Here is a 27,804-nt window from a genome sequence, read left to right as displayed (position 1 = left end):
CTCTATGGAGATGTAATTAGTAGGTACATGGCACATTCTAAGGTGGAATACTTGGAATGGAATTCAGCCACATTTCTGCTAATTTGTATTCTCTGGCCTTCTGATTAGAGGCTCTTTTACCATCTTTTGCTTCTGTGATTCTTTGATTGGGTGGGGTCTTGAAATCGTGCATTTTTTACTTCAGATTATAACCCATTCTTTTTTCCTTACTTTTGACCATTTTCCAAAATGAAATATAACTCAATATGGTACTAATAAAAAATACAATACATATGCAATTTACAAATATTCCTAAAAACTAAATATTGACCCACCTAGTATACCAATAAAATAAGGCTATATCTTCAGAATTGCTATTGATATAGGATTTGGACTTAATAGCTTAGAATAAAAAATATATTATTGTATTGGTTAATCATGAAAATTCAAAATGTTTTCCTCAAGGGTTAGCAGAGTAATGAGGGTCATGCCCTATTAGCTATTAAAATATCCTACTATTTATTTTTCCATATTGAAATTCACTTGAATTTAATTGAGAAGTGGTGGGGTTATTTAGGAAGTTATTAGGAAAAAATAATTTATTATCCTGACAATAAATATTTATTAACAATAAAAATTTAATAAATATAAAGGAATATTTTAATTATCAACAACAACAATAAATATGGTCCTAAAATTGCACTCTTATTCACATTATTTACAGTGTATATATATTGACACAAAATTATGCTAAATTTACATTCGCCATATCTTAACGTGCATTTTTCAAAGTCTGACGAACACTGAAAGAATATTAAATACAAGGCACACATTTATCAGTAGAAAATATCTCTATCAATCCAAGTCAATTTGAGCAAATTTATTAATGGCAATTTGTTCCCCAGCAAAACAAGATGTCTTACCTAGGTCATCAAGTCTTTTTATGTGGAGGTATTTCATTCATTGATAAGGAAATAATTTTCATCGTGGTCTCAATTATCAATGCAATAAAATAAAACCCTTTTAGAGAGTTTGTGAAAAATCAAAGCAAGTAAAAGGTTTTATCTTCATAGGCACCAATACTATAATGCCAGTCATCATTAGCTAAACAATCTCTGCCTCCTATGAACATAGAGAGCCAATAATTTAATTTCATGGATTTATGGATAATACTCCTGCACTGACACATAGTGCAATGCACTAGAAAATTCCAAAATTTTTGATTCTATATCATACATTTTCTTCATGTACGTCAGATGTATTTGAGCCTTTTTATTTTTGTACTTCACAGCTTTGCACATTTGGAGAATCAAATAGTGAAGCCACAGCACATTGGTGTATGGCTTAAATGCTTCCCATTCATTGCTGAAAATGAGAAATTCATTAGTGAGTAATTTTCTTTCTAATTCTTCCTCAAAGAAATTACAGTGGAACTTGGTTAGTACGTTCCTCCTTAGTACGTTTTCCTCCTTAGTACGACGATTTCTCTCGGTCCCGGTACCATCGGAACAAAATACAGGCAAAAGTATTTGGTTAGTACGTTTGATAAAATTGCGCTTTCCTGGTTAGTACGCTCAATTGCTAGCCGTGACGCAACCCGCAATTCGTTCTCCAGTATCTTCTTAAGTGTCGTAAAGCTCCGAATTCATGATTTAATTTATTATTACTAGCCATTAAAATTCTTGCATTCATTCCACATATCTTTCTTCGACCGTGATTTATCCATGTCTGCAGGAATCAGTCTGACTATGCAAAACTGCAGCCAATGAGAAGCCCCAATTTTCCCCACCCCGAGCTCCTCACCTTCTGTTGCCTTTGGAGTGCCCACTGCGCACAAATTTCACGAGTGGGTAATTGTTGCCATTGCACGAGTTATCATGATGAAGAAATGAGTCTTATCCAATTCCCACTTTATCTAAAGCAGTACTGCACGACGTCAATGCTACGTAGTACGTGCGTATTTGACTACTGCTGCGGGAGCAGACGATGCTCAGGATCTCCACGCGAAGCTTAGCTTAAAAATACTTGATTTCGGCACGAAAGCAGACGACATTAAACAAATTTTAAAAGTAAAATTCAACTGCATAATATAAAATCTTCTTGTAATTACCTCGTAATCTAACAACCTTGCGTGTTATTATTCGATATATCGATCGCTATAACAATCGATATGGCTTTATTCCAGAAGCGCGAATGTGTACGGCTGTTGCCGTAATTTAAGGTTAATATAATTTTGTCCAATTTTTATGATGCTTAAAAACAACCCGTTGACATACTCAGGGTTGTTTTTATATACTCCGAGTATGCTGTGACAAAAAAGAAATGACTTAGCTATACTTGTCCTCTTTCTATAAATACATTTAGGATAAATCACGGGAGAAAGACGCCGTTTTCATGTAATTGTCTTCGGGAAATCTATGAAACATTGTGATTTTTTATTCACATGGTATTTTTTTTCAATGTAGCGCCCATTTTCTTTATTTTAAAGGCAAAAAGAGTTCAGGAAGGCGATCCTACGAGAACTACCGATAGTAATTGTAATTATGACGACTTTTCCACAGATTGCAATTACCCCGATTGCTATTTTTTACTTTCCTCGTTAGCACGTTTTCCTGGTTAGTACGTTCATTTATTGTGGTCCCTTCAGAAACGTACTAAACAGGTTCCACTGTATATTACCACAAAGAATTTGAGCAAACAAAAAGTAATGCTTAAGACACAGAGATGAAATCACATATGCACACTAGGCAAACCCTTATCATTCAGAATTGAGAAAAGTCAAGTTTTTCTTGCCTCAAAATTACCTAAATGAAGATAGTATTCCTTTAGAAAAATTTGGTAATTTTAGTCTTGCCATGCTCAAAGCCCTAAGTACTAAGTAAGCACCCAATATGGTGTTTTTAATTCTTTCACCGTTTAATGAATTCATTCCTAGGCATGGAATGGAAATGTGATGGATGGTGTGATTTACCGAAGAAAATATCTTCTAAACAGCAATACATAACTTCTTAAACCATAGTTACCTACAGAAGATAACTTGGTTTTTAACGAAAGATTTTGCCACTAATAACCTGAGATAGGAAATATTTTTTGATTTTACATAAAGGAAACATTTACTGAACTCTCAGATGTACCAATGAATTGGAGCACTGAATGTGTGCTTTAAATTGATTCTTTTGTGGTTGGGTGCATGAGCATAATGGAAATGAATTGATGAATGGAATTGTTGTATCGTCAACTTAAACCTTCTTTAGAGTGAGCACAGTCCTTCAGAGGCTAAATAATTCGCACAAGAAACGCTGACTCTAGCAAAGGAGAGGGTGGAGGGGAAGTATTTAGCAATAGAAGTAAAAAGTGTGAGGTGCATTAGGCAGAACCACTGTAGGGTTATGCTGAGGGGAGAAATGAATTGTTGGGGTCTTTACACAATACAGGCATCCCCCGAGTTACGTAAGAGATGCGTTCCGGCAGACTCTGCGTAAGTCGAAATTTACGTAAGTCGAACCTTTGCGTTAGTGCTTCAGAGATTGCGATCGGCGCGGTGAAATTCTCAGCAGAGAAATGCGCGGTAAATTCTCGGTGAAGTTTCATTCAATTCACTGCGATATTTATGAACTCTACCGCATATTCTTACGTTGTTAGATACAAAATCGATACACATTAATAAAGACTGAGAGTTGCATCTCGAGCATTGCCAATCAAAATGCGTAATATTATTCCCACAGTTGACCGATCGCGTGGATTCGGGAAAGTACGGTATCTCACGGTACGGTAAGTGTCTAGGATTACGAGCAAATAAAACACAAAAAAATACCAGTAAATTACTATATTCTTAGATAATTCACACGCACATACACTCAATCTTTCACGCACTGAAACATACTTTCATTCTCTCATATCTCAATAAAATAACGTGAAAATATCGTCATTTGAATATTTACTCCGGTGGAAACATCGATGAGTATTTCCAAAGCACGAAGCTAATTAAAAGTGAGCTTTTATTCAGCCAACTCCGTCATTAACGTGCAACAAAGTTAGTGGGGAAAAGCTTTCAATGACGCAATATTCATTTACAGTTGCACACAATATGAGAGAACGAGAAAATGCAATGCTTAATAAAATTTGCCGCCAGAAACATGTAAACAATTACGCAATGAATATCGTGTGTCAACTTTTTCTCAACTTTTTCGCGGCGTTCATTGCCAACACTAAAAATTTCAATGCCGTTACGTGGGTACTAATCAATTCTTTTCCGCAATAAAGATTTATGCTTGAACTTCATTTTCTTTTAATTCCACAGATGGAAATGTCCAAACTTAAGGATACAATTTTTAAATAGTTGAAAGTCGGAGTTCGGGTGTGCATGCTGTATAACAAGTTGTATCGTACAGGAATGAGCGCAACCACATCCATCGCTAAAACTGCAAATGTTCACGTTGATTGCTGACTTGGGATTTATAAACGATTTTTCTACAGAAATTAATGAAAATTCCTGCGAGGAATGACAGAAATGGATCACTTTGTTATTTTTAGCACGTAAAAAACTCGATAACTATTCGATATTTTTTCTACCATAGGTTGTACGAGCGAATATCTACTTCTTCGCGCTCGTATTCGAAAATTAACGTAATCATTTGAAATACGGTTATCGCTTACGTAAGTACGGATTTACGTAAGTCGAGACATAATTGACTCGGGGGATGCCTGTATATGTACACTAAGAGATGGGTCAAAACAAACAGGTATCTAAAAGTCAGCACCTTTGGCAAAGGAGATACCAAATGTGTTTTTAATACAATGCTATTTCTAACAAAATTAACAGTTCACTTAAAAATCTTTCACGGCAAACACTAACAATAGGGTAGTTTCCTTCATCAAAGAAAACGAAAGGCATTGATTGCGATTCGTTACCCACCATTAGTGTATTCATAATATGTATACAGATTATTTGGGTTTAGAAATTCCACTTTAGGCAAATATCAATGGTCTATTACACCTCATTTGAAAAAGGCCAGATTGGCACCCATGCAATGCCACTCCACATGACGTCACAGGGACCTAGTTTCTGTACAAGTAGATAGGAGTTTTACATCGCCTGAGACTACCAATGCATGCATGAGGCACAGAGCTCAGGGAAACATGCCTTAATAATCACCTATTAAAACTAGCTAAGGTCGGAAAGTTTTCTTCGTTTGATACGGCATTAATAATCCTTATTTAAGCCAAGCGCTATCAGCTAACAGGGTACTCTGCTACCTGCTAGCAGCCTGCATCATATCAGCACTCAAAGCCTCGCCCCAAGGTCACCTCACTTGCGGCCGCGGGAACCAGAACGACGTCACACGGAGTTTTCCCGGCATTCATACTTAGCCGTCGCATTTTCACATGCTTGAAAATTTTCACTTTTCATTTAACCAATTAATCCCAAGCGTTGCGTAAACGCAACATTATTGAATCGTAATTATTAGAAAAAACCTTTGCGTCAGGATATTTTTTTCTCAGGTTTTCTGAATTTCTGAAATACCTTTTGCTCTTATTCAATTATTTTTGTAAAAATTTTCATTAAAATAATAATTTTTATTTTACTTCGAAGTTTGCCTATTTTGAAACGTTGAAGTACTACAAATTGAAAATAATTTTTTACAAATATTTACTGAGTAATCTTACTATAGAGCGTTCCACATTTAGTTGACAGTACGGGCCTTATGGATAACAGTGTTGCCAAGCTTCCGCTCCGCCGGCAGGCATCCTAATAGTGTATGCAACCATACATAATATGGCGCCAAAACGGTTAAGTTCAAAAAGGAGTTAGGGATCGCACGAAAGACTGCGTAAAAAGGAATTTTTTAGCGTATATTACAATACCTTTGCTGCAGTATAAAAGGAAAAGTCTTTTGTTATTTCATGTACGTACTTATTCAATGCACAAACTGAATAATGAATAATCTGTAATGTAAAAAATAACAATAAATTGAAGGATAATAAAAATTATAGCCGCTCCTGAATGAGACAAAATTTCTATTCCTTCCATATTATGCAATATTTTTTGGCTCTAGCTAGTATTACATGAAAGGCGACGTTGTATAAGACATCATCAATCTTTAATTTTTCAAAATTTTCCCGTACTTGGTTTATTGTAAATTAAAGATCTCTTTTCAAGCTGACATCTTCAAAGCTAATTTCCTTAATGTTCTCTTTCCTTCACCTTGTAGTAGGCAAGGATTCCAATTTCCTTGAGTAATAAGAGGCATTATCTACCACTATAATTTATCCTTCGGGTAAGTTTGCAAGAAGTGAGTGCTCAAACCATCTCTCGTAACACTCGCCACCCACTTCTTCATGCTCATTCATTGAGTTCTTTTTGTACAGAAACACATGTGATGCTCCTTTTATGAACCCATTTTCCGTTCCTGCGTGTATAATTGCAAATCGTCCTCCTCGGGAAGTGGGGGCCAAGCCCAGTATTTAGTCCAGCAAGGAAAGCTTGACGCGGATTTTCTAATTGTTTGTTTCGCAAACTAATGTTCACTATTTCTCCAAAATTAATCCAACTTTCGCCTGTAAATACACTCGTCCTGTGTTCGCGACGATATTTTTTTAGCTTCCTTAGATATTTAATTGTGCCACCAACTAATAATATCATCCCTTTCGATAAGGATGATTCTTTTCCCCCTGCGTTCGTACACGAAGCCTATGTCCAAAAGAAGACGATATAGTGTTGTCCTTTTGTAATCTGGGAGAATACAATCCATTTTTACCGGGTTTCAGATGGATTTTAAAGTCGGAGGAATAATTTCACGAGGGATTCATGTACCTTCCTTCTAATTCCCGATCTCACCAAACCGTCGGAAATCACTGCCCTCGGATTTTTGTAAGGCTGTCTAATTTCTTAAGTTTTTGAAGGAGTTACCAATGGACCACGGGAGCTTTCCTTTCTCACTCTGTAAATAGTGAACTCCTAGCACCCAGTAGCCTTCGAAGCTTCTCGACAGGCCTCACTAATGCTGAGAGATTTCCTTATGTACGAGAAGACTGAGCACCAATCGTCTTTCGCGGCTTATGAGCTTCTCACATTTTCTCCTCTTCTTTGTATCGGACATATTGATTGGACGTGTTACAGCAAAGATAAGTGTAAAACACACTTCACAATTCGCGATTCCAGCCCGGAAGACGCCAACTACCGGCGAAAAATGTAAGCAGCGCGATGGTGATAGAGTGGACTGTTTACGTGTAATTCATATGCCGAATATAGGCTGCGTAGTGCCTTATAGTAATCCCTGACGCCTGTTGGCTTCTTTCCTGACAATCATCCCTCTTTAATAGATCTTTCTCTTATCTCGCATTTCTGTGATACCTCCAAAACTGTATATTTTATGTAACTCTTAACTGTAACGTAACTGAATTTTCTGTTCTCACAACTCAGCCTCTCTCGTCTTCGAAATTCGCTTGCAGTCATTTCCATTATTTCTTCTCGGAAATTAACTGTAACAACCTCATAATAAGTGTCAAGTATTTATAGTTTAATTCCTTTCATTCCATCTTCTTTATTTTACTGTCGTCGTACATTTCATTCATATCCTATATTTCATTCAAGAGGAAAATGATCGGCAAGGTGATTCTCTCTCGGCGTCATGGACGCGTTTTTTGGTGGAAATTCTTCATCAAGAAATATTATTTAGGGAGAATGTGTCCTCAAAGCTAGGCGTAGGTATAGTTCCTGTTGGCGCTGAGGTGAAGAGAGAGGATCGCGATCCAAAACACATTCATTGTATTTTGATATCCTAATTGGAGACATGGTGCAGTGAGTTAAGTTGAAACAGTTCATTAGATTAATACATTTTCTTACTTGATAAAGTTCTTCGTTTGAGAACTCAGTGTTAACTTCACCTCATAAAATCAAAGATTCCTTATAGTTTTCAGCACTTAATCAAGCAGGATCATTAAATTATCTACATTAAGGTTAATATCCCCATCTGGAGTATGATACATACAGATGACAACAAAATATAAATAAATAAACTTAACAATCGAAATATCAAAAAGATTGTGCATTGGAATCACATTTTTATGGCTAATTGATTGAAAAAAACACCATTTCTTCCATTTTTAATCCCAATTCTGCAGAAGTAGCTTCCCACAGAATAACCAAGTGATATTACTATAGTATATTACTGTCAACTATAGTTGACTCTCCTTTAGGGCATTCATATTATATTCCTTGGAGCTCCTCAGAGTATATTATATTTGAAGTAGAAATCATTTATATAAGTACTTAGTTGAAATATTTTCCATTTGTTACTCTCCCTACTATGTGAGCAAAATAATAAACCACCACCTTTGATGGTAATAATGTATCTTATTGTAACCATACGTCATGTACCATTTGGTTAACTATGCTTCTTATATATGCTCCTATTGCCTAGAAGAAGCTTCTCAGTATCAATAGGTACTCATATAGCTCTGATAGTTGTTCTGTAGACACTCTACTGATAGTTGTGTGTTGGTAAACATACTCTCAAATGATGACTTGAAGTCAGGTCTATTCTTATAAGGCCAGCTGGATGCCTTAACATTATTTATGTCTTTTTGATGAGAAGTGCTTATCTATAAGTCTCCAATGAAGAGTAAGGTGGATTAGAGAGGTTAAATAAGGTAGAAGTGCAATATGGATGTGGTGACTGAATAAGCCAATGCAATCATTTCTCCCAATTGCACCTTCTCCTTCATCACTAACTCCACTTATAGCTTATTTTACCTCTCCACCTAGAGATTTTTTGGTTTTTCTCCAGTAATTAATAACTAAACATCCAGTTGGCATGCTTAATAACAAACCTGACCTAATGGTATCATGCAGCTGCTGTACTAGTGAGTAACCATTCCAGCCCACTTAATTCTTTCTTACTTCCTACTCACTGGCCCCTGGTCCTAAAAAAATACTCAAAATAGACTCAACCTAAACGATTTTACTCTCAAATGTTGACTAAGCAATTTTGTCTTGATGCTTCTTATCATTGGTGGTGAATACAAGTTTCAAGTGGGGATGGCAATAAAATATTTATATAGAGCTTACTGTTAGAGAGGGGTCTGAGAAGTACAGAATTTTTCTGATTATTAGTGGGCAATCCTTATCCCTAATTCCTACAACTGCTTCACAGAGGAAAAGCCCTCTTTTAAAATGATGTACTGAAATTGGTAAATTAGAATGCAACAAACCCCAACTGTACTGTTAATACATTCCTAATTTAAAAACTTAATGGCACCCATAAAAAGCCTATTTGGACCCATTTGGACATTGAGTATTTTAGAAATTAATTATGTACAATAACAACTACCCATGCACTGGAGAGGATAACTATCTCAGGCAGTTCTTGAACCCATGACCTTTAGCTTTCAAAGCGAGGCCTTTGCCCCACCACAACAAGGCCAGCATTATTGAGTTTAATTTACAAATACCCCTCGATGACTATCACTTGGTGTGACTGGACTCTTATAAAGTGATGGTGGAGTGGATAGATTGAATAAAGTTAAGGTGCATATGTAGACAATAAACTAGATTGACTCAGGATCAACTGTGTGAACACAACTTATTTTAACATTAAAAGAATACAAAAAAGTTTTTCTTTTCATCTACGATACAGTTGCAATTGCTTAGTTTGACTAAATTCTTCTCCATACTGCAACACTTTGTTTACAAGTACTTACCTTAACACCTACTTTTTTACCACTCCACTCCAATGCACTTTTCATCATCACAGCCCACTCACTACTTTCTGTCAATGTCCTCGACTCTTTACCCCATTATTCATCAAAATTAGCTAAGAACAAGTAAGTAGGTAAAATAGATTCCATGAGCTAAGGTACCAGCAATACCACAGAAAGTTAGGATGGCCTTAAGAAAAATTGAAGAAAATTTTATGCTAATTCAATTTTTTAATATACTTTTTGGACATTTTGAAAACACGATACAAGAAAGAGGTAGGTAGAGAGTATCAAGGTTATGAAGTTTATATGAGTGTTGACTATTACTTGTTATGGGTTTTCTACTCAGATCAGGGATGTAAACTTGGGAGGAAAGAAAAACATTTGTGGTACACTACATAGAGAAGTGACAGGTGGATAACATAAAGGACTTTGAAGTCAATACAAAATAGGTTCAGTTAGCAAGCTGGTTCATAAATACAAAGCCATTGAAGTCAACAACAGTGAGGACATTACAATCACAGTTCAATTATGGGCCTAATCATCAAACAAGTGATTTCTTAGGAGGAGCAATGATAAAATGTTTATGAAGTAAGGTTCAGTTGGCATGCAGGTTCACAAATACAAAGCCATTGAAGTCAACAACAGCGAGGAAATTAAAATCACAGTTCAATCATGGGCATAATCATCAAGCAAGAGATTTCTTAGGAGGAGCAATGACAAAATGTTTATGAAGTAAGGTTCAGTTGGCATGCAGGTTCATAAATACAAGGCCATTGAAGTCAACAACTGAGAGGAAATTAAAATCATAGTTCAATCATGGGCATAATCATCAAACAAGTGATTTCTTAGGAGGAGCAATGATAAAATGTTTATGAAGTAAGGTTCAGTTGGCATGCAGGTTCACAAATACAAAGCCATTGAAGTCAACTACAGCGAGGAAATTAAAATCACAGTTCAATCATGGGCCTAATCATCAAACAAGAGATTTCTTAGGAGGAGCAATGACAAAATGTTTATGAAGTAAGGTTCAGTTGGTATGCAGGTTCATAAATACAAGGCTATTGAAGTCAACAACAGAGAGGACATTAATATCAAGTTCAATCATGGGCCTAGTCGTCACTCTAGTGATTTCTAAGGAAGAGAAATGAAAAATATTTATGAAATAAGGTTCAGATGGAAAGCAGGGTCATAAAAACAAAGCCATTTAAGTCAACAAAAGTGAGGACATTTAAATCACAGTTCAATCATGGGCCCAATCGTAGCACAAGTGATTTGTTAGAGAGAGCAATGATAAAATGTTTAGTTAGCATGCAGTTTCATAATTACAAAGCCATTGCAGTAAAAATAAGTGAGGACATTAATAGCACAGTTAAACTATGGGTATAATAAGAGGAAGTTTTATAGAGAAACCTGTTTCAAAAAAGGAATCTGAAGGGAATGTATGGGAACGGAATTCCTATTTCAGGGTTCGATAAGACAACCGAATAACATTGAGAATCGCTTAATTTCTCCTCATCGTCGTTTTCCTCGGTGGGACCATCGCCTTGTTAGTGTTTTCCATGACGCTTTACAAGTTGAAAATTACGATAGAGCTCTAAAATGAAGTTAATAATGAACTAGCTGAATAGATAAATATGCACCAATGTAATGGAGAGTGATTCAAAAAACGATATATATTGAATGAAAAAGAACACTACGTACGGAAAATCCTCTGTACTGTGACGTGCAAATACGATACTTAATAACTCGATAGATATTAAGGATAAATATAGCAGAAGATGGAGCAAAATAGCCATATAAAGCTCGTTGCGATCTAATCTAGCAACATAATTTATCACCAATGTGTCCGCCATCTTGGAAAATTACGTCACCGCCGCTAGTGGTGATTTGAGTCGCCAATTCTCAAGGTCAATACACCACACAACACTCACTTGTTCACTCCAAAAAAATGCAATGACAAACTGAACGCCTTCGTTAATTCTTCCCTCGGCCCCTTCGGCCTGGGTCGCTTTTGGGGCAGGTTTTATGGTACCCTATGAAAGGAACTCAGAAAAAACCCAAGCCCCCTTTTGTAAATGCGTGCACTGGATGGGGTAGTATTTGGTACAGATTATGAGATATTCTTTTTCTTGGTTTCCCCGATGGGACCTAAACACCCAAGGCGAAAGAGTCTTACTTCCAAGCCGCTTGCTTACTTTCGTGTATCAATGTATTCAGATAAAAACACTGCTGTTACGACGTATGAGTAGGTATTCTCTGTTTAGGATATCAAACGAATACATAAATACATTTCATAGTATGCATTGACAAAAAACTCCTTTTCCGCCCGAGAATTTTCCCTCTGCGCGCAAGAAAAAGCAAGAAGCCCGCCCAGCGGCACCGTAATATTTTTTCTTAAGATAAAAACCTTGTAACTCGCTTCAGAATTGATGTAAGTTAATGATTTTTTCACCAAAAATAACCTTGTTGTTTTTTTCACATTTGGTACGCAGCATATAGGGACCTACGACGTAAGAGACGTAAGTTAGTAAGAGACTACTTTTTACCTTGCAAAAATCAAAATTTTCTTGTCCTAAAGTGTGTTACGTCGGCATAACAACATTAAAACTCAATATTTGTACAATTGGTGAATACCTTTAAGCAGAAAATAGTGTGAAAAATGTTTTGCAAAAAAATTCAATTCAATACAGACAACGGTCAGGCAGAAATTGCGAGAAGAAGATAAAGTAAAAAAATACACGTTTCTGACGGAAATTTACGGAAATGTTTTTTATAGCTTTTGTTATAATTTTTGTCGAAAAACTATTGGCGCCAATGAATGCAGCACCTTTTTCTACATTAGAATAAAATTTTTAATCAGTGTATAACGCAACTTTAATTTTCGTGCTGTTGTTGACAACACCGCGCTCCTGGCCTTATGGAGATTAACATGGGGAACGATTCTCCATAAGAGCCCATACTGTCAACTAAATGTGGAACGCTCTATACAGGTAATGTTTTCTCTTAGTTCTAAGTTTCTTTATTTATCATGTTTATTTTTGTCACGAACTTTCGCCGTTACTGGTATAAATATGGTTGTTGTAAATAATGTTGCATTTACGCAACGATGGGAATTCTCTGGTAGACCTGAGGGCTTTTAAGCATAACGAAACTCGTCAGTATGGCTTTTAATCAAAAACGTAGTCTTTTGGAGGCAGTTTAGCTGCATTTTTGGCATTCACAGGTTGTGAGTTTACAAAGTAAAGGTAGTATGGCATCTTTAACTCCAAAAATGGCCATCGGTACAAATTTTACATCAAACACTCTGGCACTTCATAGAGTCAAACTGTTGCGCACACACGTGGAACCGATACAGGGCAATGTCATTCCCATGTCATTGAGTGGAAGCATTACTTCGTAGGCGTTAAATTCAGCTTCAGATGCATTCAGTTTCAGAGATGGTAGATTGAGAGGGTGAGAAACGTATTAGTTGAAGCAGGATTGTGATGGAAGGTAGAGTGTTCCTCTAGTCGCTCTTTGGAATTTTCTCCGTGCAATCCTGAGTTACCTATTTTTTTCTTCTATCGCTTAGGTGATGTAAGGCTAATAATCTAGCTTCAGTTGCATTCGTATCAGTTAAGTAGTCCTCTGACACGCATCTTCAGCTCTCATCCAGTAATTATATCAATAATACCACAGTAGTTTTTGCTCAGCGTTTTCCAAAATAATTCTTCCAGGGGTTTCATTCAGATTTAAAAGTGAAGAAAATTTTACCCGTTATTTCTACGCTTCAGACATAGACTTTAGAAAAAGCGTCAAGACTGAAGAATATAAATCAACAGGAGAGGCGATGTATAATATTTTCTAAACCTTGGAATTACAATGGGGATTAAATCTTCTGAGTATTTCAAATATGGATGACTGCAGGAGGTGCTGCTAGGCAAATCACAGTTTACTCAATGGGGGATTCCACTGAAAATGGGTGATTATGCAATAAAAAAGTATCCTCCTCGATAAAAATTATAGTTAAAGCAGTTCTTATTTAACATGCGTATTATTCGCATAATTCCACTTTGAAAATCGTATAGTAATCTTGCGCTTTAAACGACCCATCGCCATGTTGGCTGAGTGTGACGTCAGAGTCCAGTAAACAAAACGTTTACGTGGGGTCAGTAGACTGTTTGGCCCAGTTTTAGAAAAATCTATGTATCTCTCATAGCATATAAAGCTATGCATCTCAAAGCAATTAGTATATGACAGTAGCTAAATGAGGTACAAAACGAGCTCTAGATTGCTATCGAACGAGGTAGATCATTAAATGTATCTTACGTTTCAATATCCCGGCTTCTCAATTCCGCGAAATCTTCATTGCCGGAGAAGAAATAAGCGACCATGAATTAATCTACTTTCAAAATGTTCCTAGAATGCGCCTTCACGAAGTCGGATTCAGCCATCGCACAGTACGTGCATCGTTAAGTCTTTAAAACCATTCGCAACTGTTTTTGACGCCCCCTTAATGTTATGTCTTAGTATCGTCGTAGCTGTTTGTTATCGTCGTTACTGTTTGTTATTGCCATGGATCGAATCTGCTTACTCGCACTCTGACGTCACAGGACGTTTTTGTAGCGCGAAAGAATTTAGTGTTTTTCGCGAACTTTGAAGCTCCGTAATAACAAGAATATAAAGAATTATGAAGTCATATTTTGCAAACCTTAATAACTTCAACTTACTTATCGATACATGTAAAAAAAAAGCTATTTCAATTTTATGAGAGCACCCCATTAGTACCTAAAGAAAAATCGTCCAGTAAACGCGCACGCCCAGGTGAAAGATGCAGAGAGCAAACAGGTTCACCTAAATGTGAAAAAATAGAATCTACCTCCGCAGTAGTCTCGAATTTCTGCGTGTAAAAAAGTAATAGAAACACTTATTACTCAGTAGGGAGACCACTCACCAATTGAGATCTGTCCCTTATTTCTCAGCGTAAAATTACTTGAATTAAATTTGAGCTACTCAAATAACTACGCTGAGGAGATAAATAGCCATACATTTACTCAGAGTAAGGCAGATTTAAAAAAAAATAATTGGGAACGTAATGTTGTCGGCGTAACATATATTACTGCGCACTAAGTTGTGCTGGACAACCAAAGAGGAGATGTCTGTCGCAATTGTGAGGCAATTATGACACGGATTCGGTTTGATGAATAAAATAAATATCGACAGCTCTCCGATAACTCTTAACTACAAAAAGTGATACATTTTTGAAAGTCGGACCTTTTCTCAATATACTAAATCAAAATTCCATTCAGTTAGGAATTTTCCCAACAAATGGTTCCATATTTCAGGTGGCACACAGCTAAAATGTTCATTCGTGGGGAACAATTTAGAGTAGGTTATACATTGTGGTGTCTGGCCTCATCTAAAGGCTATCTTTATCAATTTTTGCCATATGGAGAGGTGGACCTGGAAAGTGATATTTATATGATTTCTAAATTCACTAGGAGAAAGGGTTGTTCTAAAGCTAATTTTTTGTAAGTCTCTACAATTTCAGGCGGAGTATTTAGATAATTTCTTCACCAGTCACAATCTATTAGAAATTCTTAAGTTTTAATTGTTATTTTGCAATCGGAACAGGGTCATTCCATGTCAGTTCACCCAGGCATGGCACCCACCGACTCGGATTTTAATGAAATTTTTGTCACAAGCTACTATCACCTATCTAATGACCCATGTAAAATATTTCCTCTCTCACTCTCATAGTTTGCAAGATATGAGGAGTCAAAGTTTGAGATGTTTGCTCAGAAGTGGCGCTAGTGGGAGTCAAATTCCAGAGTGCAGGGCACAGGGTAAAAATTCATAACTCAGAAACCACATAACATATTTGAATGAAATTTTGACCCCTTGTCTATCCAAGTACATAGCTTCCATAGTAATGTCTTTTATTCTCCTTGCATTGCTATGTTGGCCAAAATGATGTCAACAGTTGTTAATTAACCGTTTTTTTTAGCTCAAAAACATTACTTCATATTTTGAGAATTATCACCAAAAGGCAGAGCAGTTAACTCATCCAATTTTTTTTTAAATTGAAGGTTAATATGTGCTCCAATATACTGTGAAATAAAAATGGTGGTGTTTTGACTGCCACTATGAGTATTTCAGGTTTTACTTTTTTTCTCACCCTGTGAGAGGGATTTTGGACATGTACTGTAAGATAATAAGTATAAGTGTATCCATACCTTCATGAGGATATATTTGAAATATTGGTCAGTAAATCTTAGACCAAACATGTAGTCTAGTGAATGTGGCTCTTGTTCATACATTTTTTTTTAATAGCAATACTTGGCTTGTGGCAGCTTAGGGTAAAAAAATCCAAATGGCTCAGAAATGTGAAATGATGCTTTTTTCCTGGAATTTACCCATTTTTCAAGTGTTTAGTTTATGGAAAGATTGGTATCAAAATACATTAGGCTCTTACTGTGCATTAGAGGATAAATGGAAATACTAATTTCAATAAAAGTATTTAAATAATCCACTTCAATGTGTTTAAGGCATCTCCTGAACATCTCTGGAGGCTCTCTCGGGCAACTAAATGCTTTACAATACCAACAATTCCATCACATGGGGATATTCCATGGCTTGTAGCAAAGAATGTCCATTATGCCATTAAGGAGAAATCCTGGTAATGCTTGCAAAGATTGAGAAATATTTTACAGTTCTTGTACCTGGCCTTTAAATATATTTAATTATTATTCACTATACATAAAAAATTAAAAACTGGCACTCACTTTGTATGCTTCTTCATTAGCCTGTAGACCTCAAACTGGTACTCTCCAGTCGATTCAAATATTTCAGGAGAAGCGGCCAAATCAGCATAGTGAAACCGACCGTCAATGGTGGCTCGCGACAGGGTGAAATCAACAATTTTTGCTGCAACACCTCTGGTAGAAAAAGTTATCTCTTCCCCATCCAACACATAGGTCACATCTTTAGCAGGAGTCTTGCAAACCATAATGTTTCCCCAATGCAGATCACGATGCTCAAATTCTAAAGCCAGTTCTGCTACAGCAAGAGCATACGCAACCTAGAGGTTGAAATAAGAGAAAAAAATCCACCTATTCAGACATAAAAGTCACATCAATGGAAATATTAAATTTAAAATGGTACACTCCATCAAAAGTAAAAAGTAGAATTTACGTGATTCAGTGACTGTTCCACACAAAAAAGAATTTAAGGTTGAACAGAAGTGGCTTACTTAAAGTTACAAACAAGAATTTCCAGTGACATCAATGGTCATAGGAGTCAATAGCATCTACTTGATTAACACATTTAAAAAGTGCACCTTTAGTAGAATATGAAAGATAAAAATCTGAATAGCCAAAAAACTAATTGTCCAGAAAAGAATGTGTTTCACAAATAAAGTACGGGAAATTTGGAAATGCCTTCCCATAATCGGTAGCAATTTAAGTATTTTGTAAGTATACTACTGTCTTGTTAAATTCCACCCAGACATTCATTGATGATGTCTTCTGCTCTTTTGCTACTTTTGTCCTGATAGAACCTGCCACTGCCCACTCATTTAAGAATCTCTCCACATCCTTGGGTAGCAAATTGCGGTCACTGCTACAGCTTTCTCTTAAGTTGAATGTACAGTTACAATAGCAAAATATGAAAGATTCCTACCATTTGCACAAAATCAATGTAAAAACTAGAGATGTGCGAATAGTATCCGCGAATACTCGAATACCTCGAATACTAGAAAGTATTCGATATTCGAGATCTCGAATAGTTATGCCAAAGGTACCGTCTCGAATACCTCGAATACTTTGAATTTCGCGTCATACACTGTCGCTCGCACGTCGTTGGTAGTTGACTCGGAAAAATGAGAACTCTAGTCGTTTAGTGCATGCAGCGCCGTTTTAGGCAAGCTGACGAAATACATCAAATTCGCGGGTTCGAGCGGTGAAAAGAGTTCAACGTGGGGAACCGAAATTGGTCGGATGAAAAAATCCGAAAATCCCAGGTGTCCCCCATCAGGAGTACCTCAGTTCCGTGGGATAGCAACATTGGCGCATTTCCCACGATCCGCTATCCCCCTCCATTCAGCGTTCGCCCCACCCCCTCCGACGATTTCCTCTTCCCCGAAATCAAACAAAAAGTCCCGGCTCATGCCGGGATCGTATTACGAAGACCTCAGCTTTGAAAAAAATATCAAGTTACCGGAAAATAATAGAATCGCGTTTCACCCTTCCCTCTTTCCCCCCACTGACCATTTTCCCGCATCCATCTTTTGATAAAATGAGAGGAGGTGTTTGCCATGTGTCCTTTGTGGCTAATAACGACAGGCACTTATTTTGAATCTTCCCCAGGAGATGAAACTACCATAGGGAGGAACTCAGTGCCGTGGGATAGTGACATTGGTGCATTTCCCACGATCTGCTATCCCCCTCCATTCAGCATTCGCCTCACCCACTCTTGACGATTTCCTCTTCTCCGAGCTCGCGCAGGGATTGTATTACAAAGACCTTAGCTTCGAAAAAATATCAAGTTACGCGAGAAAAATAAAACCGTGTCTCGCGCCCACCCCCTTTTCTCACCCACTGACCTTTTTCTACCTACCGGCTTCGAATTTCCCCCTTTCTGGAGGTCAACTGCTGCATGAGTCATCTAGTAGCCCGAAAGGTGTCTAACAATGACTTTCAGCAATTATTATTACACATTTATTGGATTGAAATAGTAGTAATGTGCGCGTAATTTAAAAAAGAATAAGACCAAACACGAAATATTTCTGACTTTATTTAAGCATTTTACGCAGGAAAATAAATACCGGGAAGAAGAAGAAATACGACGGAGGCTTAGCATTTTGGCGTAATGCTCAAATAGGGTGGTTTCCTATTATTTTTTTATTGCCTAAATCGAAATATTAATACTCCTTAAGTACGTATTTAACGCTTTTAGAGTTTTATAAGACGATATCTATTTTTCGCGATTAAATTAAAAGTGAAAATTTTCAACCGCTCGAAAACGCGACGGGTAAGTATGAATGCCGGGAAAAACTCCGCGTGACATCGTTCAGGTTCCCGCTGTCGCAAGTGAGGTGACCTTGGGGCGAGGCTCTGAGCACTATTACGACGCAGGATGCTAGCAGGTAGCCGAGTACCATGCTAGCTGGTAGCGCTTGGCTTAAATAAGGATTATTAATACCTTATCAAACAGACTGAGTGATTATTAAGACATGTTTCCCTGAGCTCTGTGCCTCATGCATGCATTGGTAACCTCAGACGATGTAAAACTCCGATCCTCTCGTGTAGAAACTAGGTCCCTGTGACGTCACGTGGAGCGGCATCGCATAGGCGCCAATCTGGCCTTTTTCGAATGAGGTAAAATTGACCATTGTCTAAACCGGTATTTCTAGAACCAAATAATTTGTATTTTATGAATACAGTAATGGTGGGTAACGAATCACAATCAATGCCTTTCGTTTTCTTTAATGAAGGAAACTACCCTATTCTTTACATAAAATTAAAATATTCCATTAACCCATTACCGGCCGAGTAAAGAAATACTTGAAAATATATAATTTTTTCTTTTCAATTGACCTAATAAAATGCTAAATAAGGTAAATTGAAAATGTGGGCCTTCAAAAAAATTTGCTTATGGTAAAAAAAAAATGTTGCGTTTTCGCAACGTTGGCCGAATCCGGTATCTGTATGCAGTTATGCAACCCGCATTACAATACATTGCCGCCTCATAGGAATATGCTGTTTTTACTGTCGGATATAATCCTATACCTTTTTATGCCACGTATATGACCAATTTGGTCATATTGGATAAATAAAATCCTTAGATATTATGTTTCCAACGAGATGTTGTTGTTATTTGACCTAAGTTCACTATAAAATAGACATGCTTTACGGTTTGAAAAAAATAAGTCAAAGCGAAAATTTTCTCAGAAGAGCATGTATTTCACATTTTTTCCTTGACTTTAATTTTATCATTGCAGATTGAATTACAAAAATTAATGGCTAATTATGAAATACTCAAGCATTTTGGGTGCAATGGAACATAAAATTTTGTACATTCAAACATGGTTTGGCTTTTACACTGTTTCGGCAACTACTGAATTTTTTTTAACTCTCTGGCCAAATTCGTCCCTTCATGCTTCACGAATCCGCGATGAATTATATGGCCTAACATTTTCTGTGTTTATGGACGCGAATTGTATAGGGGTACGTCATCTACTGACTTATTCACTTCACTTTTTAGATGCGTCCCTGCTAGATACGATTTGGAGTCAACCAGTGAAATTTACTTCCGTTGCATAACCTGTACAATCTCCTGGCGTTAATGCAAACGCTGTCCAGTAAGTTGATAAGCTAGGACCGTTTTTCCCCTGAATTCTAGTGCGGTAATTTTCATTTGCATTATCAAGTAGGTCCACACCTCCCATGTATTTACTATACTCCCCAATAACACGAATGGTATTTTCTTTTATTAACATAGAATATTATGTGAAATAGTATTTTCTTTTTTCTGCTGAAACTTTTCCCTGTGCCAAATGGAAGCGAAAAACTTTTATTGCTGTCTACTGGGACAATCTATTTATCATTCCATCGAACAATACTAAGACCTTGGGCTTTATCAAATGTTTGTTTTCATGTTCCTCTCGGTTTACGTCGATGGTTTTATTATTTTCTATCAGGCACTCCTCCTTTGTACGTATTTACTCGTATTTTCACGGATAGCTCCATTGACAAATAATCCTTTTTCTTTCAAAACAATAAATAGTCTTCAAGATGAAAAGAATTTATTGAAAAACATACGATGATTCGAGGGATCAGGGATAATCTTGAGAAATTCCAGAATAACACCTGCTTCCAAGCCTAAATTTCGATAGAAGTAATTTTCTATCGCCTGGTTGAACCCTAAAACCGTCTGAATAACATAAGCACCAAAGTTAAAAGCAAAATCTGAAAGGCTTGTTTTAAAAGAACATTTATGCACTGTAGTGGCCAAAGTAAGGTACCATTTGCTCATTATTTCAAAATTAATGCGCAAATATTCCGAATTGTAATAATTTTTCAAGTCGTCAAATTGAGGTCAAAATTTACAAATCTGTCATTTTTGTCCAGACGGAATTGTCTGAAAAGTGTAGATTATTTTTTATTAATCTAAATATATTTTGGTTCAATCATTGCCGAACCATATCTACGCCTTATCGTCTTCATTCACCCAATATCCTGTTGTGGAAGTCGGTGATATCGCTGAATCGTGAAGTAAGGAAGGACTAATTCGGATTGAACGTACAAAGTTGTGTGTTCCATTCCACCCGAAATGCTTTCATGTAATTCATAAATAATCATTATTTGTTGTCATTCAATCTGTTGTGATAAAATGTCAATTAAAAACTGGAAAATATGTTATCTTCTGTAAAAATATTCACTTTGACTCATTTATTTCAAGCCGCAATGCATCTCTATTTTATATTAGATTTAGGTAAAATAATGCAGCATCTCATTGGAAATGTAATATCTAAGAATTTTAATTATCAAATATGACGATATCTGTCAAATACGAGGCATAAAAATGCGTAGTATTATATCTGACAGTAAAAACGGCATATTCCTACGAGACGGAAATATTTAGTAATGCGGGTTGCATGACTACCTATAGATATCGGATTCGGCCAACGTTGCGAAAACGCAACATTATTTTCCGGATCTGATTTTCGCTTAATGTTGACTCCCTGACGAAATATAAGCTTTAATATCTGTTAATTGAAATTTCTACGTCCACATGGACGAATAAAAAACTTAATAAAGGGAATAGTTACTCTTAGGAAAAATTATTTATCTTGCTTAACAGGAGACTCGAAAATTGACACATTTTGAGTATTTTTATAAATATCGAAATACTTATTAAATGTCATTATAATCTCACTAAAAATCAGTTTAAACTTATTTTTATCGAAAAAAGCGAATTCTAAATGAATAAAATTCAATTGAAACATTTTTTTTGCATTTCTCAATAATGTTGCGTTTTCGCAACGTTGGCCGTAAATGGGTTAATCAGCTAAATTCCTGTTTGAATCCTTTAAAGGCAATCACAATTACTCGCCAAAATCTCGGGTTTCCTGCTGCATAGGCGACCTAGTCAAACATTTTCACATTCATCGTTTAGTATTCGAGGTATTCGAAATTCGAGGTATTCGAATATTCGAGCAATGATTTGATATTCGAATTCGATATTCGAATTCGAGAAATCTACTATTCGACCCATCCCTAGTAAAAACATAAATGTAGCCTACAGTGTATTTATAAATTATACAAAACAAGGTATTTTATTATTAAAAAAAGAGCCATGGTGTTGAATTACAGGAGAGACTAAAATAGAATGTACGAGGGTTTTTTTTTTCAACCTACGATAGCTCAGCAAAAACACCATATAAGCAACAGGCGAGTACAACGCAGGTAGGGCAATTGTGCATCCACCGTACCACACCCTCAAGTCATTTCTGACCTTAAGCTGTTAGTTTAAAGTTAGTAGCAATCTCATTAACTACACTGCCTCAATTGATTCCCCTGCCAAGCGTGCACTGAAGAGAGAGAGAGAGAGAGAGAGCCAGAAAACTCGCTGAATGGCTTTAACATTGACATTTCTTTTTTTAATGTTTGTATTGACGTTATCGAGGGGTTAGGTGGAAGAGGGGACTTTTCAGTCTCAACCTCGCCCGAATAAAGGCATTTTATTATTATTTCTTGACCTTAATGTTGATAAAAGAGAATTTTTTTAATGCACTGTGGCTAGTGGGGTCTCTTCTGCACTGACTGGCAGCTAAAATCGTGAACTCCCACAGCCCAAGGGTTAATGAATGTCATAGTTCTAAAAAAATGTATCCATTCAAACATACAAAACAGAATCCTGGTGCAGGCTTTTGCGGTGTGGTGAAGATTTAGTGGAGATGTTCATGAGATAGGTACCACTTCATCGACCTGAAGAAACCAGCTGCAATGCCGGCTAAACTATCAGATACAAAGAAGGACACACACACAGTGCATATCCCGCAAACATCTCCGCTGAATACAAAATCGTATTGATGAAAGATACTGATACACCTGTTTTATTTGACTAAGATCTGCTTTTCCATGTTTACATGGATTAATTTTATTCAACTTGTAAGAGAAAAAATAATCTTCATGGGATTTATTTCATCTTAATATTTACTACCCTACTGTTGAATTCTGTTTGTTTTTATTTTGAATAATAATTATACAATTACAAAACTAAAATGAATTGGTATTTAATGCTAAATCAACAATTTTAAGGAAAAATATTATTTAAATTGTGATTTCTTCAGTTGGGCAAAAATGGGTTGATTACCTAATGTCTCCATATCAATTCATTTCTCATCCATATTTTCATTTTATGAGTAGGAGATATGTTTTCTCTCAATGCATTTTAGGAGGCCATCGGATCTACTTTAGTGTTTCAGCTTTAAAATGTTCCAATTTCTCAAGGTGTACTTGGGCATGATAATATTTTTTCAACAATCTTTGTTTCACACAAAATATTTGGCCGCTGTCAACGTTCAATTCTTTTTAGGTTCCAGTGGCAATGACTGATGAAGACTGGTCACAATATTGGTTAATTTACTCACCTGAGTGAAAACGGAGAGAGCCTGTGGTGCAGATGCAAAAACAAAGTCCTCCAACGCAACTCCTGCAAACTCTAACTCTGTGATCAACATAAGTTGCTCATCAGGAAAAACAGTGGGGCAATCATTCTCAGAGCCTAAAATAAAAAATAAATGAAATTTGGGATTAATATTTTTCAATAGTATCTTACACACGTCAAATGCATTGAGTCAAAAAAAATTTTTGAATACAAAACAATGCTTTTGTCACACCATGAAAAAAATATCACATTATTCTTTCTTTTACTTATTTTTGACGGAGTTCAATAGAAAAGCAAGTTCACAATACTGAACAAGTTAAATTATAATTTTGGCAATCACAAACAAGCTCTGAAGAATATAAAAAAATTATAAAGAATTGTATCCGAGGCCATCTCCATTTTACATTCCCATTTTCATATGTAGTATCTTAGGAAAAAAATGTTTGCATGTAGTTTTGAAAATGCAATTATAAGTTTCGAATAATAATTATTTTTTTGAATATGTACCATGGTGTACAAAAATAGATTATTAACACATGGCTTACCAAAATTCTTGGATGTAAATTCTTAAGGCCTAGTTACACAATACATTAACACACATAAGTTAATGTCTGTTTTCATGAATGACTTTTGTGGAACCAGAACAGAACATGTACGAAAGCATTAACCAAATTACAGCAGGTTCCATTTTCCGTTCATGTATTCGCACAAGTTGGGTAGTAACATGGTGTATTTTTGTCTCCATTCGCACATTCAGACATTAACTTGTATGTGTTAATGTATCATGCAACCAGGCCTTTAGATGAAGAATTCTTAAATCTATTAGAAAAGTTGTGCAATTTATTTTTTAAACATTAAGAAATAGCAATAAAAAAATCGACAATTCTGAGAAGTAAGATAACATAAAGCAATTTCATAGACGCTAGGAAAGAAATTCTGAAAGGCTATACCTTTTTTTTCATCATATGCCCTCCAACAGTCGAGGAGCACCTCAGGGAAAGGACAATGGACGCATTTGAAATCCAAGGCCTTTACAAAGCATTCTGTCATCAATTTCTCTCCACTTCTCAGGTCACTCAAAGATCTGCAATAAAGAAAGAAATAACAATTCGAGCAAATTCACATCTATGTATTTACTCTCAAACAAGTGCCCAGCTTTGAAAAATAATCATTACAATCTGAAATAATTTTTTACATCATTTCATGATTATATTTCATCAGACCAGACACACATAGCTATAACCATCTAGGCTGATACCCAATAATATAATCAAATAAAATTTATTAAAATTAAAAAAAAATTAATTCCATAAGTGCCTTGAAAACTCTAAGGAAAATACTTTAAATGCCAACAAAAATTGGCAAGCATTTAGATAAAATTTATTTTGCTTTGAATTTTAATTTTTATACAGAATCATTCATACCAATCATTCATATTATGTATATGATATTCATACCATTCAGGATCCACTCAAATTCTTGCATGAAAGCGTGTGAAGTTGAAAGCCATTTAAAATAAAAATTATTTTAGACAAAGTCATAAACCATTACTAAATATGAAATGCGAGAAGATAAGCATCCAATATAATGGTAACTTTTACACCAGGCTTCAGAGAGAAAAAAAAACTTAATAACAACTGTGGTCAGGGGCGCGGCTAAGAATTAATGGGGGGGTTTTAGGCGCAACTTATAACAGGGGGCATGGAATACTATGTGGGAGGTGCTGCCCTCCCACAGAAATTTTTTAAGATGAATGGTTCCAAATGGTGACTTTTACGCCTTTTCGAGGAATATTTTACCAATTCTTACACTATCCTATAAGTAATATATTAATCCAATTAAGAAAATTGATTAAACTTAAAAATTTCTAAGAGCTATTGGGGGGGTTTATTCCCCAAAGGCCCCCCACAGCCTGCTGGGCCTTGCTGCACCACAGCCAGTGGTTACTGAAAACAACTGTCCAAACGTTTCCCAAGACTGGATTCTAATAGCTCCAAAATGACTGGGGCATGGAAAAATACTAAACGTAAACAAATAAAGAGGCTAATATTTTCCTAATTCGTGCAAATAAAGAATTCTACCTGAGTTAGCAGGCTTATGTTGAAGGAAAAGAAAATGTACATTGTGTTTAAATAGCCCAGAACTGTTGGGTATATCACAAAAAGAATAACTACCTCGTTATGAAAATTTCCGAAAGGATATCTGCACTCTTCTTCTGCTCCTCTCCATTGAAAATGAGATCTCCCTCAAATGGCTGAACCTTCCACACACTTCGTGTCCCTTGGCGATCCAAGCATCCAAACACTTCAGAAAAGACACCCTCTCCAATTTTCTCCAGGACAGCTGGAGACCTATAAACAGGCATTTTAGGAATAAAAGATGTGGCTAACGAACTCATTAATATGCCTTAAAGGAACATATAGTGCCCGTTCAGAAACAACAAACCATAGGATGAGCCTCTAATGAAGCTAAAATCCTTTCATACAACTCCAAATACCCAACTGGGCTTGAGTACAATAATAAGGAGAGCATGTACGTGTTATGGAATACAGCTTGTATTGGTCTCACTGAGCAGCCACCAATTGTATAGTAATACCCTTCGATGATCAATGATCATTAACACAATTAAGATAGGTACTCAAAAAGTTATATACCTTCCCGCTACGTACGATGAAAAATCCACATCACATGACTGCCGGCAAACACGAAACACAGCTTCTTTGGCGGCACAAAGGAATGAATCGATGGATGCACTGGAGGATGGTCTTAACTCATTCGATGAAAATTTAGCCAAAGCCGGCGGTGAAGCAAACTCAACTGAATCCTTGTCTTCACTAGATAAAATGTCTTCGAATAGTTCACTAGGAGGTACCTTGTTTTTCGATTCCACCAATATACATGTACCTCGCCCCTTGGACGAACGTAAATGTGCTCCGCCAACAGGAGTGCTGGTGAATAAAAATAGTCTGCTTTTGCGGAAAGCTTTCCCATAAATTGGAGAGCATAACGATGGAGGTGTTGGACTTTCAACGGTGGTACGCGGAGATAGCTCTTTGAAATGATTAGATTTCGTCTCCGAAGAGAGGCACTCCACTGAGTTGTCCCTCAGGGACATTTCTGGAGAACGTCGGACTGCTTTCCTCCGTACAGTAACTGTCCGCGGAACGCCATTTAAAAGCCCGTTCGGTTGCACAAAAGAATCACTGTTTTGACTGGAACTATGACATGATTTGAGGCCACTGGATTCCCTAATACTAGAGTCTCTGGAACAAGACACACATCCCGAGGAGTCGGACTTCTTTCCTTTGAATGCATCAGGAGAACCGCAAAAATCAAAGCTAACAAACTGCAGTCCCAAATCTTTCCTGCGGAAGAAGGCATCAGTAATAGGATTGAACATGAAAAATCAAAGTCAACGTGGAAAGTAGGATACTCACCGGGCAGTTTTGGCAACTTTGGAAAATGGAGATTCTTCGAACGATAGCGAATCGTTAAAAATAAGACTGTGATTGGGTTCCACATGAACCAGTTTTGGAGATACATGTGACAACCTTAAAGGCTTAGACACAATAGAAATCCGTTTTTTACGCTTTCTGCCAACATATTTCGTTTTGTTCTTCCTCACATTTTTGCATCCATTTACCTCCGATTCCGATACACTACTCGACAAATTTAATTTGATAGGTGGCGCCCTCTTAGGGATCACTAATTTTCTTTTAATTTGTCTGGCATAAGATTTGATGGGAGGCTTGTTGAGGAACATCTCTTGGGCATAACAAACAAACACACGCGATACCTAAAATATACGAAAAATTGACGCATGATTAGCACATTGATTCTCTTATGCCTTGACGCTGAGGAAATATACAACTGAGGACTAACGCTCAATGACATAATTATGAAATTATAGGCAAATGCTCACCTTCACAATGCTTCTGGCTCTACTAGTTTCCTTACGCTACATACACAAAAGGGCGCCCTTTTGAAAGAATGCCAGTGTCCTCTAGAATGAAAATAATGCACTACCAAATGCGGTAGCGGCGGCGCGGCGGTAGAGCGAAAATAGTTCCACCGGTGCCCTGTAGGAAACGTAATTTCATTACCGCCAACTTTGAATTGCGGCGGGGTCTGTCCCCTGTATTTTTGCGGGTTGAGGAGTTGAATCGTAAGATTTTTAAATCAATAAAGGCTTTCCTGTCCTGCTGCGTTATGCACAGCATTCAGTTCCGAGTTTCCAGGGTCATTGCAGAAGACATATTATTTGTAATGAGAGGAAGAGAAGGTGCAGTGTCGAAATTTTTTTATTTCACCCAAAAGCAAAATACAACGATTCCAGACGAAACAAAATTTTGTTCGTGCAATCAACGTCTACTGGTATAAAATAATTTATGGCAGTGCACATAGGATACTTTGAGCGCAAGTGCTTTGGGTTTACATTCGTTAGGATTATTATATAACCATATAAATTATTGA

The 27,804-nt window shown here is 36.6% G+C and overlaps 1 protein-coding gene across 1 annotated transcript; it reads right to left on the bottom strand.

The window, feature by feature from the left end:
* Nucleotides 1–778: 778 nt before the first annotated feature.
* On the bottom strand, nt 779–27,363 carry LOC124164125 (serine/threonine-protein kinase haspin-like). Its single transcript, XM_046541309.1, has 8 exons — nt 27,254–27,363; nt 26,769–27,127; nt 25,986–26,696; nt 25,506–25,682; nt 24,282–24,415; nt 23,315–23,448; nt 16,446–16,741; nt 779–1,344 (listed from the first exon to the last, which is right to left on the bottom strand). Exons 2-8 carry the CDS (start codon nt 27,092–27,094, stop codon nt 1,140–1,142), a joined length of 1,983 nt encoding a protein of 660 aa, XP_046397265.1. The 5' UTR covers nt 27,095–27,127; nt 27,254–27,363; the 3' UTR covers nt 779–1,139.
* Nucleotides 27,364–27,804: the final 441 nt, after the last annotated feature.

This window comes from Ischnura elegans, chromosome 8, assembly GCF_921293095.1.
Source record: "Ischnura elegans chromosome 8, ioIscEleg1.1, whole genome shotgun sequence".
NCBI classification, from domain to species: Eukaryota; Metazoa; Arthropoda; class Insecta; order Odonata; family Coenagrionidae; genus Ischnura; species Ischnura elegans.
This window is presented reverse-complemented; position numbering and strand designations above follow the sequence as displayed.

What these genes read in the sequence shown, in the direction of transcription:
- LOC124164125 (XM_046541309.1), bottom strand. Translation starts at nt 27,094, where the DNA reads ATGTTCCTCAACAAGCCTCCCATCAAATCTTATGCCAGACAAATTAAA. An exon ending in TCGGAAATTTTCATAACGAG is followed by an intron (nt 24,416 to 25,505) that starts GTAGTTATTCTT and finishes TCTTTATTGCAG; the next exon opens with ATCTTTGAGTGACCTGAGAA. An exon ending in CTCTCTCCGTTTTCACTCAG is followed by an intron (nt 16,742 to 23,314) that starts GTGAGTAAATTA and finishes TTCAACCTCTAG; the next exon opens with GTTGCGTATGCTCTTGCTGT.